Here is a 17,714-nt window from a genome sequence, read left to right as displayed (position 1 = left end):
CTCTTCTGAATTCATACGTGGTCGGTCCCGGCCTGGTCTTCAGGATACAATTTCGGTCTCTATAAGCTTTCGCCACATCCGAGAAACAACAGAACGATTCACACTAAGCCATCGGGCCACATCAGTTTGCGACTGTCCTGCTTCCAATCTTCTTATGGCCCTCCACCGCAGAGCGTCTGGCAGACATTTTCTCTGTGCCATACTGCACCGTCTGTGGCTGTGTACACAGCAATTGTGGATGTGGGTCTACTCGACAAACACTATCTCATTTCATAGGAGGCCTGACCTCGTCGTTGGCATGGTTGTCAGTTGACCGGAATGCCATCTTCCGTGCAGAACAAGACCGTACGGACATCTGGTTGACAGTTTGTGGAATTATGTCGTGAATTAGACGCAGGACGGGGAAATAATGGTTTGTTGCTTTAATTTTGGACGCCACTGTAGTTGAATATGACGATACGAGGTGACTCCAGCAAGACAGTGAAGTCAGCATCTATAAAGACAGTTTATTAGGAATCAGAGGCCATCAGATTTCAGTGACCGCTGCAGCTGGACAAATATCACAAAGATTTACGACAAAACCACGATCAAGAACTGGTCCCTCCAACGATTCGCGTATCACCTCTTTAGAGGAACATATTTATAAAATAGTTGAAAAGCCACGATAAATGTTAATCCACGTTTCAGATCCGATGATGGCACCTTCAGAGTGCTGAAACCGGTCATCTAGTAAATGATATTGAAGCGATCGTGGATTTTCAATTATTTTAAAAACAGAGTGATCGACCCACGACACACCATGTGTTCACTGCGGAACATATTTAGTTTATCGTAAAATTTCCTCCAGTCAGTTAGGACTTCTGGTACAGCAGCCGTATCTAGAATACTTGAATTAAAAACAATCTTGGATGCAATTTATTCTTTTATTAACAACGCGTTTCGCTTTCGTCGGGCATCTTCAGATTATCTTATAATTTTCAGTTTACAATGTTTTAAAGACGATGAAACGGTTCCGTGCTAGGCTACAGCAAGCATCGGATCAGATGAGCATGCAGAGACCTTAATAAAGTGGTACCAGGAGGACAGAACGGTGAACTGGTAGCTCCACGCTCACAAACAATTGTACACCTTTAAACGTAGTACACAGTGCTGGCGCCGTTTACCTTCACGGCAGGAGAGCCAAGCTGGCACAATTTCGAGCAGTGGAATGAGACTTGCATACAATGCCTGCAGAGGAGTAATTTGAAGGTTCCTTTACGGGCGACTGTGTACTGATTAATTGTAACCGCTTCATATGATCATAGTGAATCAACCATTTAGATTTTTCTTGTAAGCATTAAATAAGCTGATCGTTACATAATTGGTTAAAGCGGCACTGTGTGCGTCGTCTGCAGACATTGTATGCAAGCCTCATTCCATTGCTCGTCTGTGTGTTCTCGCTCGGCGCTCCTGCCGTGAAGTTACGGTGTGTGTGTTATGTTTAAAGGTGTAAACTTGTTCGTGGGTGTGGTCCTGTCATCCTACCATTCTGCCCTGCTGGTACCACTGTATTAAGGTCTCTGCAGGTGTGTATGACTCGACACCTGCTTCGATCTAGCAACGAGCAGTTTCGTGGTTTTAAAATATTCTAAAACGAAAATTTTAAGATAATCTGAAGATTCCCTGAAGGTGAAACACGTTGTTAATAAAAGGATTAATTACAACCAACACTGATTTTAATTCAAATACTCTACATACCGTTGCTGTACCAGAAGACCTGACTGGGTGGAGGAAATTTAGCGATAAATTACATATGTATCTCTAAAGGGGTGATACACGAATCGTTGGAGGGACCACTTCTTGATCTTGATTTTGTCCTAACTCCTTGGACATTACTCCAGCTGCAGCGATCATGGAAACCTGATAGTCTCTAATTCGTAATAAACTGTCTTGACAGATGCTGACTTCACTTTCTTGCTGGAGTCGCCTTGTGTCTTCATATTTACATAGTTTGGCTGTGGATATATTTAACGCCGGGGCACCAATCAACTGCCACTTTTCCTTCTTGGTGACTATGTCATGTACACTGTCACAGCTTACATACACTGCCAGTCTAAATTCAGTATCATGGACGACAGTTCATACCCCCTTCGGCGAATCGAGATTTAGGTTTTCCGTGGGTTTCATAAATTGGCCAAGCCAAATTCTGGGATGGTTGCAAGTAAGACTGTTTTTAATTCAGACGTGTAGTTTATTTGATATCTTTCATGATTGACTGCGAAAACCCATACATTTGCAGAGCTACATTTCTCATGTTTCAGTTGCTTTGCCGTTTGGAAAGCATCCATTCTTTTAACTGTTCCTTGTCATTGATGTTCTGACGAGCAGTGTCTCGTACTGCTGCTAGGGTGCCTGTGGACAACAGACGCTTAGATTAGATTAGTTTTCCGTCCCATAGATCCGTGCTGAGGAGATCCTCGTGGATGTGGAACATCAATTTTTTTAAAGCTGAAATAACAATACTAATAGTATGACTATATACAACACATCATTTGTTTCTATTTTAAAAAATGGTCAATGGAGTAGAAGGATTTGGTCACTAGTAAGTCTTTCAGGCTCCTTTTAAACTGATCTTTATTTGTTCTGACGAGATGTTTGCTGGCAAATTATTGAAGATGAGTGTTCCTGAGTAGTGGACCCCTTTTTGAACTAAAGTAAGTGCTTTTAAGCCCTTGTGCAGATCATTTTTGTTCCTGGTATTGTATGTATGAACTGACCTGTTTGTTGGAAAAAGAGGCATATTATTTAGGACAAATTTCATTAAGGAGTAAATATACTGAGAGGCAGTAGTTAGTATGCTCAGTTCTTTGAAGAGGTTTCTACAGGTCGTCCGTGAATTTACTCCACAAATAATACGTATTACACGCTTTTGGACTCTGAAAACTTTTGTTTCACTTGAAGAGTTATCCCAAAATATTATATCATACGACATTATGGAATGAAAGTAGGCAAAGTATGCAAGATTTTTCATTTTTATGTCGCCTATGTCTGCTAGCACTCGAATTGCAAATACAGATTTGTTAAGGCGTTTCTGAAGTTCTGTGGTGTTTTCCTCCCAACTGAATTTATTCTCAAGTTTTAATCCCAGGAATTTAAGACTGTCAACCTCTTCTATCTGCTCTTTTCATACTTTATGCATATGCTGGGTGGAAACCTCTTAAAGGTTCTGAATTGCATATAGTGAGTCTTTTCGAAGTTTGATGTCAGTGAGTTGGCTTTAAACCATTTATTAATATCCATGAAAATATCATTAGCAGATCTAAGTCCTGTACCCTCGGCCGCCCCGTGTTGCAGTACGGGCCGCGCTACAACTGGTCGCAGTCGGTGCAGGGCCACCTGCTGTCGGCCTACTTCTACGGCTCGGTGGCGTCGCACATCCCTGGAGGGATGCTGGCCGAGGTAGTGGGCGCGCGGCTCGTGGTGGGCGTCACGACGCTGGTCGGTGCTGTGCTGACCCTCCTCTGCCCGCTCGCGGCCGACGCCGGCGTCGGGTGGCTCATTGCCGCCCGCGTGCTAATCGGCATCTGTGGGGTGAGTGTCTACCTCATCTTAACAACACCAACGAGTACTGAGTGCAGCAGAGGCACAGTTGGGATCCGATGAAAGCATCATAACGCACCCTGTCATGAAGCGGCATCTGTGAGGCAGTGCTTGGTCGATTGATTGGTTGATTTGCGAGAGGGGACCAAACAGCGAGGTCATCGGTCCCATTGGATTAGGGAACGATGGGGAAGGAAGTCGGTCGTGCCCTTTCAAAGGACATCCCGGGATTTGTCTGAAGCGATTTAGGTGATGCAGTGGTTTGTGGACATTGACATTCCTGAAATGGACTGGCCTGCCAAAAGTCCTAACCTAAACCCAGTGGAACACCTCTGGCATTATTTAGAAAGAGATCTTCGGTAGAGAACCTAGTGTCTCATATCAGTCCCTTCTCTTCTTTGGGTTCTTGAGGAAGAATTGGCTGTCATTCCCACACACACATTCAGACACCTCATTGAAAGTGTCCCCAGCAGCGTTCAAACTGTCATAAGCTCGAAGTGTGGACACACACCCCATTTTAATATCCAGTAATCGTTGCAAAGGTACTTTCGTTCAAATAGTGTATACGCCATGAGTTGTTAGAAAATCCTCCGCAGTAGGACTTCATTTCGACCATAAATTTATGACGCAACTGATTCATCTAATCTCGAACATCCTGTCTGAAACATTAGCTAAGATGTAGTCTGCCATGAAACAAATATCGACAAATCTACATTTTGTGAATGCTACTAACTAATTTTAACCATCAACATTCGCACCTAGTATCGTCATGTTTCGACTTCTCTGAGACCTTGCTGACTTCACAGCAACCAGCTTAGTCAAAAGAACACACACACACACACATTTAGAACTAATCAACATGATCCAGTATTTCGCTAGCCATTTAAAGGAAACAATCAATTGCGGCCAATATTCTACTGACCATTATAACGAAACAGCCGTCAGCGTGTACCTCAGAGTTGCCATCTTTACCCTACTTGGTTCAAGGCACAAAGGATCCTCAAATTAAGTATCACAACGTAATTACCGTATCTAAATTGTTTCTATTATCTTTCTGTGAGTGTAGAAAATGCGTGTTTAATTTAACTAAAATGGCAAGCAAGCTAGCCAGTGATAGCTGACAGTTCAAAGTAAATATGTATTCAGAATTTCAATAGCATTCTAACACCATAAGCTGACAGCATGTGTGTGTGGGTGTGTGTGTGTGTGAGAGAGAGAGAGAGAGAGAGCGTGTGCCATAAACTGGCAGTGGTTGTCATCCGCTGCAAGAGTGCCATTAATGCGTAACTTTCAAGTTAAGATAAACTTGTCGATGATTATAGTTCGACCATTGTACCCACACTTGGTGCAAAGCGCCAACGGTCTTGCCGCAGTGGGAACACCCGTTCCCGTCAGATCTTCGAAGTTCAACGCTGTCGGGTTGGGCTAGCACTTGGATGGGTGACCATCCGGTCTGCCGAGCGCTGTTGGCAAGCGGGGTGCACTCAGCCCTTGTGAGGCAAACAAAGGAGCTACTTGACTGAGAAGTAACGGTTCCGGTCTCGTAAACTGACATACGGTCAGGAGAGCGGTGTGCTGACCACATGCCCCTCCATATCCGCAGCCAGTGACACCTGTGGACTGAGGATGACACGGAGGCCGGTCGGTACCGTTGGGCCTTCATGGCATGTTCAGGCGGAGTTTACTTTGATGCAAAGCACAACAGACTCTCATATTCTCTTTTTGTCTAAATTGCTTTTTGTCTATGAATCACCTCCTTACGAGTCTACAATACAGACAAATGCCTTCTTAAATATATATTCAATGTTAACAAATTTCTCTTTTTCAGAAATGCTTTCCTTGTCATGCCATTCTACACTTCATATTCTCTATACTTCGTCAATCGTCAGTTATTTTACTGGCCAAATAGCAAAACTCGTCTACTACTTTTAGTGTCTCATTGCCTAAGCAAAATCCGATAGCATCACCTCATTTAATTCGACTACATTCCATTACCCTAGTTTTGCTTTTGTTGATGTTCACCTCACATCCACCTTTCAAGTCACTGTCCATCCATTCAACTGCACTTCCAGATCCTTTCCTATCTCTGACAGAATTCATTTACATCTACATCTACGTGATTACTCTGCTATTCACAATAAAGTGCCTGGCAGAGGGTTCAATGAACCGCCTTCAAGCGGTCTCTCTACCATTCCACTCTCGAACGGCGCGCGGGAGGAACGAACACTTAAATTTTTCAGTGCGAGTACTGATTTCTCTTATTTTATTGTGATGATCATTTCTCACCATGTAGGTGTGTGCCAACAGAATGTTTTCGCAATCGGAGGAGAAAACTGGTGATTGAAATTTCATGAGAAAATCCCGTCGCGACGAGAAACGCCTTTGTTATAATAACTGCCACACCAATTCACGTATAACGTCTGTGGCACTATCTCCCCATTTCGCGACAATACAAAACGAGCCGCCCTTCTTTGAACTTTTTCGGTGTCATCCGTCAGCCCCACCTGATGCGGATCCCACACCCCACAGCAATACTCCAGAACAGAGCGGACAAGCGTGGTGTAAGCACTCTCTTTAGTAGACCTGTTGCGCGTTATAAGTGTTTTGCCAACGAATCGCAGTCTTTGGTTTGCTCTACCCACTACATTATCTATGTGATCGTTCCAATTTAGGTTATTTGTAATTGTAATCCCTAAGTATTCAGCTGAATCTGTAGCCTTCAAATTTGTGTGACTTATCGCGTAATCGAAATTTAGCGGATTTCTCTTAGTACTCATGTGAATAACTTCAGACATTTTTCTTTATTCAGGGTCAACTGCCGCTTTTCGCACCATACAGATATCTTATCTATATCATTCTGCAATTCGTTTTGGTCATCTGATGAGTTTACAAGACAGTAAATAACAGCATCATCTGCAAACATTCTAAGATGGCTACTCAGATTGTCTCCTATGTCGTTAATATAGATCAGGACCAATAGACGACCTGTAACACTTCCTTGGGGAACGCCGGATATTACTTCTGTTTTATTCGATGACGTTCCGTCTATTACTACGAACTGTGACCTTTATGACAAGAGATCACGAATCCAGTCGCACAACTGAGGCGATATTCCATAAGTACGCAGTTTGGTTAGAAGAATCTTGTGTGGAACGGTGTCGAAAGCCTTCTGGAAATCTGAAGATATGAAATCAATTTGACATCTCCTGTCGATAGCACTCATTGCTTCATGAGTATAAAGAGCTAGTTGTGTTTCACAACAATGATATTTTCTGAATCCGTGCTGACAATTTGTCAATAAATCGTTTTCTTTGAGGCAATTCATAATGTTCGAACACAGTATATGTTCCAAAACCCTACTGCAAATCGACGTTAGTGATATGGGCCTGTAATTCAGCGGATTACTCCTATTTCCCTTTTTGGGTATTGGTGAAACTCGAGCACTTTTCCAGTCTTTAGGTACGGATCTTTCGGTGAGCGAGCGGTTGTATATAACTGCTAAATATGAAGCTATTATATCGGCATACTCTGAAAGGAACCTGACTGGTGTACAATCTGGACCGGAGGCCTTGCCTTTATTAAGTAATTTAAGCTGCTTTGCTACACCGAGGATATCTACTTCCATATTTCTCATCTTGGCAGTTGTTCTTGATTGGAATTCAGGAATATTTACTTCGTCTTCTATGGTGAACGAGTTTCGGAAAACCGTGTTTAATAACTCCTGTTTAGTGACACTGTCATGAGTAATTTCACCGTTATCGCGCAGTGAAGGTATTGATTGCTTCTTGCCACTGGTGTGGTTTATGTATGACCAGAATCTCTTTGGGTTTTCTGCCAGATTCCGAGACAGAGTTTCGTTGTGGATATTATTAAAAGAACCTCGCATTGAAGTACGCGACACATTTCGAACGTCTGCAAATCTTTGCCAATCTTGGGGATTTTTCGGTCTTTTAAATTTGTCTTTCTTTTTTCGTTGCTTTTGCAGCAGCGATTTGACCCGTTTTGTGTACCATTGGGGATCAGTACCATCACTTATTAATTTATGCGGTATATATCTCTCAACTGCCGTCGATACTATCTCTTTGAAATAATTCCACATCTTTTCTACGCTTACGTGATCACGTCGGAAGGAGTGGAGACTGTCTCTTAAAAAGGTGTTTAGAGCATTTTACCAGCTTTTTAAAATACACGTACTTTGCGTTTCTTTTGATGGTAGTGGATGTTACGGCGTTCAGTCTAGCAGCAGTCTCCTTGTGGTCACTAATCCCTGTATTTGTCATGATACTCCCTATTTGTCCAGACCGATAAGTTGTTTCTTCTTCATGAACTTTAATTTCCATTACAAATTTCTCCTTGCTTTCTTTCACAGCATTCTCCGTATAAAGACCCTATCTCACTCCCTTCTCAGCCACTGCTTCTCTTCGTGGACTTTGGTTCTTATAACTGCCATCTGGTTTCTGGAAAAGCCGTAAACGACATTTCGCTACCTGTATTTTATTCCTGCCACTTCCTGAAAATAGAGTGTATGCCAATCAAAGTTGTCAAAAGCTTAAACCAAATCTACAAATTCTATAAGCGCCGTGTTATTTTTCCTTAACCTATCTTCTACAAAAGTCGTAGCGTCAGTACTCAGTATGCTCTTGCTCGCTTCTGCATTTCTCTGGAACCCGAACTGACCTTCACCGGAGTCGGCTTCTACCAGTTTCTCCATTCTGTAAATAACTCGTGTCATTATTTTGCAGCCATGACTTATTAAACTGATAGTTCGATAATATTCACACCTGTCAACACTTGCTTTCTTTGGAACTGGAAGTAATACATTATTCATTATTCTTGAAACCTGAGGGTGTTTCCCCTGTCTCATGTATTTTGCACGCCTGGTGGAATACTTCAGTCATGACTGTCTGTCTCAAAGACATCAGTAGTTCTGAGGGAAAGTCGTCTACTCTAGGGCCACTGTTTCGGCTCAGGTCTTCCAGTGTTTATCAAATTCTTCTCTCAGTATCATGTGTCTCACCTCCTCTTCACCTACTTCCTGTTCCCTTCTATAATATTGCCTTCAAGCTCAATTCCGTGTATGCCCCTTCCATGTGTTCCTTTCTTTGCTTTTGATTTTCCATCTGAGGTGCTGATATTCATGCAGCTGCTTCTCTTGTCTTCTAAGACATCTTTAATTTTCCTGTAGGCGGTATCTCTCTTTGTCCTAATTGTACGTGCTTCTATAGTTCTGCATTTGTCCTCTAGCCAATCCTGCTTAGCCATATGTCACTTGTTCATCTCATTTTTTTAGAAGTTTTTAGTCCCTTTCGCCTACTTCATTTACTGCATTTTTATATTTTTCCTTTCATCTGTTAGTTTGAATATCTCCTGTTATATTCAAGGATTTCTATTAGGTCCTGTTTATTTTACCTACTTCATCCAATGCTGCCTTCTCTGTTTCAACTCACTAACCTATCCGTTTGCTATCTGCTGTATTCCTTTCCCCTCTTTCAGTCAGTCGTTGCCTGATGCTCCATTTGAGACTCTCAACAACCTCTCTTTCAACTTATCGAGGTCTGATCTGCTTTATTTCGTAACTTTTTGCAAATTCTTCAGTTTTAATCTCTAGTTTATAACCAATACATTATGACCAGAATCAACATCTCCCCCATAAATGTCTCACAGTTTAAAATCTGATTCCTAAACCTCTGTCATACCATTATACAATCAATCTGAGATCTTCCGGTGTTTATAGGTCTTTACTACATATACAGCCTTCTTTCATGATTCTTAAACTAAGTGTTAGCCATGATTAAATTACGTTGTGTGGAAAATTCTACCATGTAGCTTCCTCTTTCATCCCTTTCCCCCAGCATATATTCTTCTTTTTATTTTTCCTTCTTTTCCTCTTCCTACTGCCGAATTTCAGCCCCGCAACACTTAATTTTTCCTCTCCCTTAACTATCTGAATAACTTCTTTCATCTCATTATACATTCTTTCTATCTCATCATCATCTACGGACCCAGTCGACATATAAACTTATACTGCTGTAGTGAATGGTGGCTTTGTATCTGTCTTGGCTACGTTAATGTGTTCATTATGCTGTTCATAGTAGTTGACCCGCATTTGCATTTTCTCACTGATTATTAGACCCATCCCTGTTTTTCCCCTGTTTGACCCTGTATTTATAACCATGTACCCCCGTGACTACAAGTCCTGTTCATCCTGCTATCAAACTTCAGCCTTGCAACCAGGCGACTAGCGCGAGTATTGGTGTCCTCGTAAAGATAAGTGATTTTAGATTATAATAGCATTTAGTTTAGTACTGATTACGTGGTAAATAGATGTATTAGTGTGCTTTTTGAGCTTACCATTAAAGGTTTCATTTTTCTTTACGTAATATAGCAGAAAATGCGAAAATATCGTACAGTCGGGTTACAGTCGGATTTTCTGTTTACGTTTTGCCGCAACAAATCTATAGAATTTCGTTTAATTGTTCTTTGCTCTCTCCAGCAATTTAACTGTAGCGTACCTCTTCATTATTTAACTCACATTTCCGGAAAGTAGCGTAAAGTTTAAGCCGTTGTTTCAGAAAAATGTGTGTGATATCTTATGGGACTTAACTGCTAAGGTCATCAGTCCCAAAGCCTACACACTACTTAACCTAAATTATCCTAAGGACAAACACACACATCCATACCCGAGAGAGGACTCGAACTTCCGCCGGGACCAGCCGCACAGTCCATGACCGCAGCGCCTGAGACCGCTCGGCTAATCCCGCGTGGCTGTTGTTTCAGAAACTTTGCACTTTGTTTTTGTTTACATACTGTTGCGTATAGGCCAAATTTGTGGAATAATATTTTCGTGTTTTTCTGTAATTTAACTGACTTATTCTTAATAAACTATTACGTTTATCATGAGTGAAAAGTGCTTGACTTGCCGTAGAATTGTTAGGTCGGGGCTGTGGTGTGACAGGTGCTGCAGTTTTTTCCATGTGGGTGACTGTAGTGGCGTGGGAATATGGGAAGTATTTGAGACTCAACAGTGGTTTTGTAAGATATGTAGTAGAGACGGGAAGATACTACACTCCTGGAAATTGAAATAAGAACACCGTGAATTCATTGTCCCAGGAAGGGGAAACTTTATTGACACATTCCTGAGGTCAGATACATCACATGATCACACTGACAGAACCACAGGCACATAGACACAGGCAACAGAGCATGCACAATGTCGGCACTAGTACAGTGTATATCCACCTTTCGCAGCAATGCAGGCTGCTATTCTCCCATGGAGACGATCGTAGAGATGCTGGATGTAGTCCTGTGGAACGGCTTGCCATGCCATTTCCACCTGGCGCCTCAGTTGGACCAGCGTTCGTGCTGGACGTGCAGACCGCGTGAGACGACGCTTCATCCAGTCCCAAACATGCTCAATGGGGGACAGATCCGGAGATCTTGCTGGCCAGGGTAGTTGACTTACACCTTCTAGAGCACGTTGGGTGGCACGGGATACATGCGGACGTGCATTGTCCTGTTGGAACAGCAAGTTCCCTTGCCGGTCTAGGAATGGTAGAACTATGGGTTCGATGACGGTTTGGATGTACCGTGCACTATTCAGTGTCCCCTCGACGATCACCAGTGGTGTACGGCCAGTGTAGGAGATCGCTCCCCACACCATGATGCCGGGTGTTGGCCCTGTGTGCCTCGGTCGTATGCAGTCCTGATTGTGGCGCTCACCTGCACGGCGCCAAACACGCATACGACCATCATTGGCACCAAGGCAGAAGCGACTCTCATCGCTGAAGACGACACGTCTCCATTCGTCCCTCCATTCACGCCTGTCGCGACACCACTGGAGGCGGGCTGCACGATGTTGGGGCGTGAACGGAAGACGGCCTAACGGTGTGCGGGACCGTAGCCCAGCTTCATGGAGACGGTTGCAAATGGTCCTCGCCGATACCCCAGGAGCAACAGTGTCTCTAATTTGCTGGGAAGTGGCGATGCGGTCCCCTACGGCACTGCGTAGGATCCTACGGTCTTGGCGTGCATCCGTGCGTCGCTGCGGTCCGGTCCCAGGTCGACGGGCACGTGCACCTTCCGCCGACCACTGGCGACAACATCGATGTACTGTGGAGACCTCACGCCCCACGTGTTGAGCAATTCGGCGGTACTTCCACCCGGCTTCCCGCATGCCCACTATACGCCCTCGCTCAAAGTCCGTCAACTGCACATACGGTTCACGTCCACGCTGTCGCGGCATGCTACCAGTGTTAAAGACTGCGATGGAGCTCCGTATGCCACGGCAAACTGGCTGACACTGACGGCGGCGGTGCACAAATGCTGCGCAGCTAGCGCCATTCGACGGCCAACACCGCGGTTCCTGGTGTGTCCGCTGTGCCGTGCGTGTGATCATTGCTTGTACAGCCCTCTCGCAGTGTCCGGAGCAAGTATGGTGGGTCTGACACACCGGTGTCAATGTGTTCTTTTTTCCATTTCCAGGAGTGTAGTTAAAGAGGGGAAAATTGTCGCCCTTCAGGCTGAGTTAGACAAGGCCAGGGGAGATCTTGACAGGTGAAGGAGGGAGAAAAGTAAAGAGAGGTGGGAAGTGGCAACAGGCAACAGGAGTAACAGGCCTAGACCTTTGTCTGACAGCTTTGTGGTGAATGTGGAAAATAGATTTGACCTGTTGCTTCATGTAGAATCTGGTGAGCGTCAATCAGTTGCAGATGTAGACAGGGCACAACAAAATTTCAGCAGCAAATTGAAAAGTAAGAATGTAGGGAAATCAGTAAAGAGAAAGAAAGTGTTGGTGTTAGGTAGTCCCCATGGAAGAGGTGTTGGCCAACTTTTGCAGGATGAACTAGGATCAGAATACCAGGTCACCAATTTTTTTTAAACCTAGTGCTGGTCTGGAGCAGGTGACAGAGGATTTAGGATCACTTTGCAACGATTTCACTAAGGAAGACACCGTGGTTAGAGTGGGTGGGCCAAGTAATAGTATTGACAGAGATCCTGGGTACAATATAGAGTGTGACCTGACAAAGGTTGCATCAGCATCGAAGCATACTGGTGTTGAGTTTGTATCTGTTCTTGGGCGTCATGACCGACCTCATTTGAACTCTTCTGTCAAGAGAGTTAATTTGGAGTTGGAACAGCTGCTTATGTCGGGTGCAGGGTCACACATCCGTGTGGTTCCTGTTGATTCTATCAATAGGTGGGATTATACTAGGCATGGCCTTCACCTCAACAGGAAAGGGAAGGGTAAACTGGCTGGGAAAATAGCAGGAAAGTTATAGGGGGTGGCACTGTCATGAGTGATGAAATACCAGTGATTATAGGATTCACAAAAGACCCTTTTTGGGATAGGGAGGACAGAAAGAAACCAAGTTTTAAGAGAGGTTAGGATTGATACAAACCTTCAGTTTGAGAAAGAAACCAAAAAACATAATTGTAGCTTATTACATCACCATAAACAGCTGTAGGTTAAAAATTTTCAACAATCAGCAGAAATTTGAGAAATGGAGAAAGGAGGAGTTTCCACATTCATCAGGAACTGTCATAAATTTAAGAACATAGACACTCATAAATTTTGCCTAGAACAGCATGTGGAAGCATGTGCAACATAAGTAGAATTTCACGAAAATTGTTCATAATGTTAAGTGAATATCGAGCACCTGCAGGTAACTTTAATTTGTTCATAAACACCTTGAAGCTGTACTGGCCCATTTAACAACCAAAAACAAAGAAATAGTGGTTGCTGGTGACTTCAATGTAGATTTCCTTAAAGACTATCCCAATAAGAACTTATTTGAGTTAGTAACACTACCATTCAACTTAATTCCCACTTTAATGTTCCTCACTAGGGTAGCCAATTGCTCACAAACAGCCATTGATAATATCTTTATAGAAAAGTACAATGAAAAAATTATATTACAAAAACAATAGTCAATCGCCTCTCAGACCATGACATGCAGTTCCTTCTTTTAAATGTTAATACTGAACAGGATATAAAATCTGTTAAATCTGAGCTCAAGAGGGTAATCAATAAGCCAAAAATTGATTATTTTGGGGCACTCCTCGGACACATACATTGGAGTGATGTTACAGTGCTCATGGCATGAATGAAAAATATAAAACTTTTGCTAATAAAGTGCTTACCTTATTTGAACACTGTTTTCCCCCTAAAACTAATCAAGATTAGAGCAAAATCTACAAAGAAGCCATGGATTACTCAAGGAATAGAGGTATCTCGTAAAACAAAAAGAAAATTCTATATGTCAATCCGAAACATTTCTGATATTGGTGCTATAGCAGATTACAAGAAATACTGCAAAATATTAAAGACAGTAATACAGACATCAAGGCAAATATATTTATAAGTAAAAGATAGTCATATCAGATACAAAATAAAGACAATATGGGATATAGTGAAGGAGGAGACCAGTAGAACCAGACATGAAGAGGGACAAATAGCATTAAGAGAAAATGATACACTGGTGGCAGATATGTCTCGTGTTGTAGAACTTTTTAACAAACATTTTATAATTGTTACTGAAAAGATGGAGTTATCAGGTTCTGTAGATGCTGCTATGCAATACCTCAGACCAGACATTTCAAGTAACTTCCATAATATGAATTTGATCCTCACTACACCAGCAGAAGTAATCTCCATCATAAAATCTTTAAAATCAAAAACATCTAGTGGGTATGATGAAATATCAACAAAGTTAATTAAAGAATGTGATACTGACTTAAGTAACATATTAAGCCATCTGTGTAACCAGTCGTTTATCAGTGGAATATTTCCTGAATGGATGAAATATGCTGTTTAAGAAGGGAGATAAAGAAATAGCAACAAATTTCCGTTCAATTTCACTTTTGCCAGCTTTCTCAAAAATTTTACAAAAGGTACTGTACTATCGGCTTTATAACCATCTCTTCACAAATAACATACCGTCAAAGTCGCAGTTCAGATTTCCAAAGGGTTCTGATATTGAGAAGGCTTTCTACACTTACAGTGACAATGTACTTAATTCATTAGATAAAAAATTGCACGCATCTGATATATTTTGTGATCTGTCAAAGGCAACTGACTCTGTAAATCACAATATCCTTTTAAGTAAATTAGAATATTGTGGTGTAACAGGAAATGCTGCAAAATGATTCAAATCTTATGTCTCTGGCAGGAAACAAATGATGTTATTAAGAAAGATACATGTATTAAGCTATCAGGCATCATCCAACTGGGATGTGGGGTCCCACAAGATTCCAGCTTAGGGTCCTTACTTTTTCTTGTGTATATCAATGACCTGTCATCAGTAACATTACCAGATACCAATTTTGTTTTGTTTTCCAATGATACAAACATTGCAATAAATAGCAAATCAAGTGTAGCCTTAGAAAGGTCGGCTGATAAAAGATTTGTGGAGATTAATCAGTGGTTCCTAGCCAATTCTTTGTCACTAAACTTTGAAAAAACACACTACATGCAGTTCAGAACTTGTAAGGGATGCCCTACGAGTATATGCCTAACATACGATGACAAGCAGACAGAATAAGTGGTCAGTGTTAAATTGTTGGGATTACAGCTTGATAATAAATTCAACTGGGAGGAGCACATCACAGAACTGCTGAAGCATCTTAACAGCTCTCTATTTGCAATGCGAATTGTGTCAGATATAGTGGACATAAAACTGAAAAAGCTGGCATACTATGCTTTCTTTCATTCCATAATGTCATATTAGATTATTTTATTATTTTTTGGGATAATTCTTCAAGCCAAGCTAAAGTTTTCTGGGCACAAAAACATGCCATAAGAGTTGTGTGTGGTGTGAACTCAAGAACATCCTGCCAAAGCCTGTTTAGCGAACTAGGGATGTTAACTACTGCTTCCCAATATATTTATTCCTTAGTGAAATTTCTCATTAAAAATATATCACTTTTTCAAACCAACAGCTCAATTCATGGAATCAATACTAGAAATAAGAATAATCTTCACAAGTGTTTAAAGGCACTTTTTCTTGTGCAAAAAGGTGTGGATTATTCAGGAACACATTTTCAATAACTTGCCAGCGTCCATGAAAAGCTTAATAACCAATGAAATTCGGTTTAAGAGAAGCCTAAAGGATTTATTGGTGGCCAACTCTTTCTAGTCCATTGATGAATTTCTCAGTAGAACCAACCGATTTATATATATATATATATATATATATATATATATATATATATATATATATATATATATATATATATATATATATATATATATATATATATCTGTGTGTGTGTGTGTGTGTGTGTGTGTGTGTGTCTATATATATAAGTACAATCTAACTTTTGCACCATTTCAGTGCAGTAATGTGTTCATTGTAAATAAGTATTGTAGTAGTTCTATTATATGTTTATTACCTTATAAATAAAAAAACATTTTTTTTTAATTTTCAATTCAGTGTATTAATGAGATCATAGTAAATGAGTGTTTGTAAAGTGATTCTTTTATATTGTGTTCACTAAAAAAAAATGACGATAATTCCACTTGGGACCTGTGAAAGGTACTTTAGCTTATTTGTTTCAGTTGTAAATATTTGTCTTATATTATTGTTTTATTGATATGTTCTACATCCTGGAGGACCTCCTCACTAGAGATCAATTGGAATGAAAGTAAATCTAATCTAATCTCACTCTAACTTCAGCCAGTCCATTTCCCTCTTCAAAATTTCTGACCTACCTGCCTGATTAAGGGATCTAACATTCCACACTCCTATCTGTAGACTGCCAGTTTTGTTTTTCTTGATGACGATATCCGCCTGAGTAGTCCCCACCCGGAGATAGTGGGCTACTTTACCTACAGAATAGTTTGCCAAGGAGGACGCTATCACCACTTAACCATCATTTAACGTAAATAAATCAGTAAATAAACACATTAGAGCTGCGTGTCCTAGGGAAGTAGTTTCCCCTTGCTTTCAGCCGTATTATTGTTCTGTATTAAAAAATATACATGGCTAAAATAATATGCTAAGCAGGTAAGACAGTTCCTCTTAGAACTACTTAGGCTATGTTACTGGTAGTACAAGACAAAACTTGCCACCTGCCCAATCAACATTTCAGGGAGGAACAAGATAATGCATGTTCTACACTAGAAGAGTTTAACTGAAGTCATTGGCTGGCTAATATAGATTTTTTTATTACTTTTCTTCTTGACCTACTTCAAGGTCACGAAGGCTCCAACATTTGCCGATCTGAACTATGGTGCAAGTCACTCAAGAAAGTATACGGACTGTATCTCCGTTCCCTTTCATAATCAACTATTATATACTGCTAATATATACAGGGTGTTTAGGGAGGAAAGGTCAATATTTTACACAGTGATAGTGTAAGTAATTCTGAACAAAAAGTGTTATATGAACATGAGTCCGCAAATGCTTCGTTAGGGAGGTATGGGTATTGAAAGGAACTGTAATTCTGCAAAATTTATGTGCACAACGTGAACGTCTACCCAATACAACTGGACCGTAACGTGATTTTCTTGAAAACAATGTTACAGCGAAGTACAGTTAGGTTACACATTTTTACATAATGTTTATTTACTTTGCATTTAGTATATAATGCACTACAACATCCATGTTACATGTATTCAGTCGAAAAAGACGTATCACGTCTTTTATAAAAGGCTTTAACACCTATCGCACAGATGTTGTACAGTTCACAAAACAGGTCCGAATATCCCATCATGAACGTCAAAGCACTTTTGCGCTCTAGCAATAACATGTTGTGCTGCTTGTTCAGTTGCCTGTGGTTCGTTCCTAATCAATTCAGCAGCGCCCATGATGCGACGAAGCAGTTCATCTCGTTTATTTACCTTCACTTTATGCACCTCTGATTTCATCCAACCCATAAACAGAAACCTAAAGATGTAAGGTCAGGTGATCTTGGAGGCCAGTTAAAAGCACCCCCACGGCCAATCCAGCGCTTAGGATAGGTGCAGATGAGATGGTCCCTTACACGTAAGATATCATGAGGAGGGGGACCGTCATGTTGAAAGTACATTCCAGTTCGCTTGGCTAAAGGAACGTCTTCCAATAGTTCCACAAATGAATTTTCCAAAAAATGCAGGTACCTCTCTGTCGTCAATCGCTGATTGATAGTAAATGGAC

General features: G+C 41.4%; 1 protein-coding gene across 1 annotated transcript in view; it reads left to right on the top strand.

Moving 5' to 3' along the window:
* The window catches only part of LOC126092725 (sialin-like), a 158,846-nt gene that overhangs the window by 37,634 nt on the left and 103,498 nt on the right, over positions 1-17,714 (top strand). The window contains exon 4 of the mRNA XM_049908449.1: positions 3,334-3,570. Coding sequence (XP_049764406.1) covers positions 3,334-3,570 — 237 coding nt within the window. The remainder of the gene's footprint in view (positions 1-3,333; positions 3,571-17,714) is intronic.

The sequence above is a fragment of the Schistocerca cancellata genome, chromosome 7 (genome assembly GCF_023864275.1).
Source record: "Schistocerca cancellata isolate TAMUIC-IGC-003103 chromosome 7, iqSchCanc2.1, whole genome shotgun sequence".
Taxonomy (NCBI): Eukaryota; Metazoa; Arthropoda; class Insecta; order Orthoptera; family Acrididae; genus Schistocerca; species Schistocerca cancellata.
Note: the sequence above shows the minus strand (reverse complement) of the source record. Positions and strands in the feature narration are given on the sequence as shown.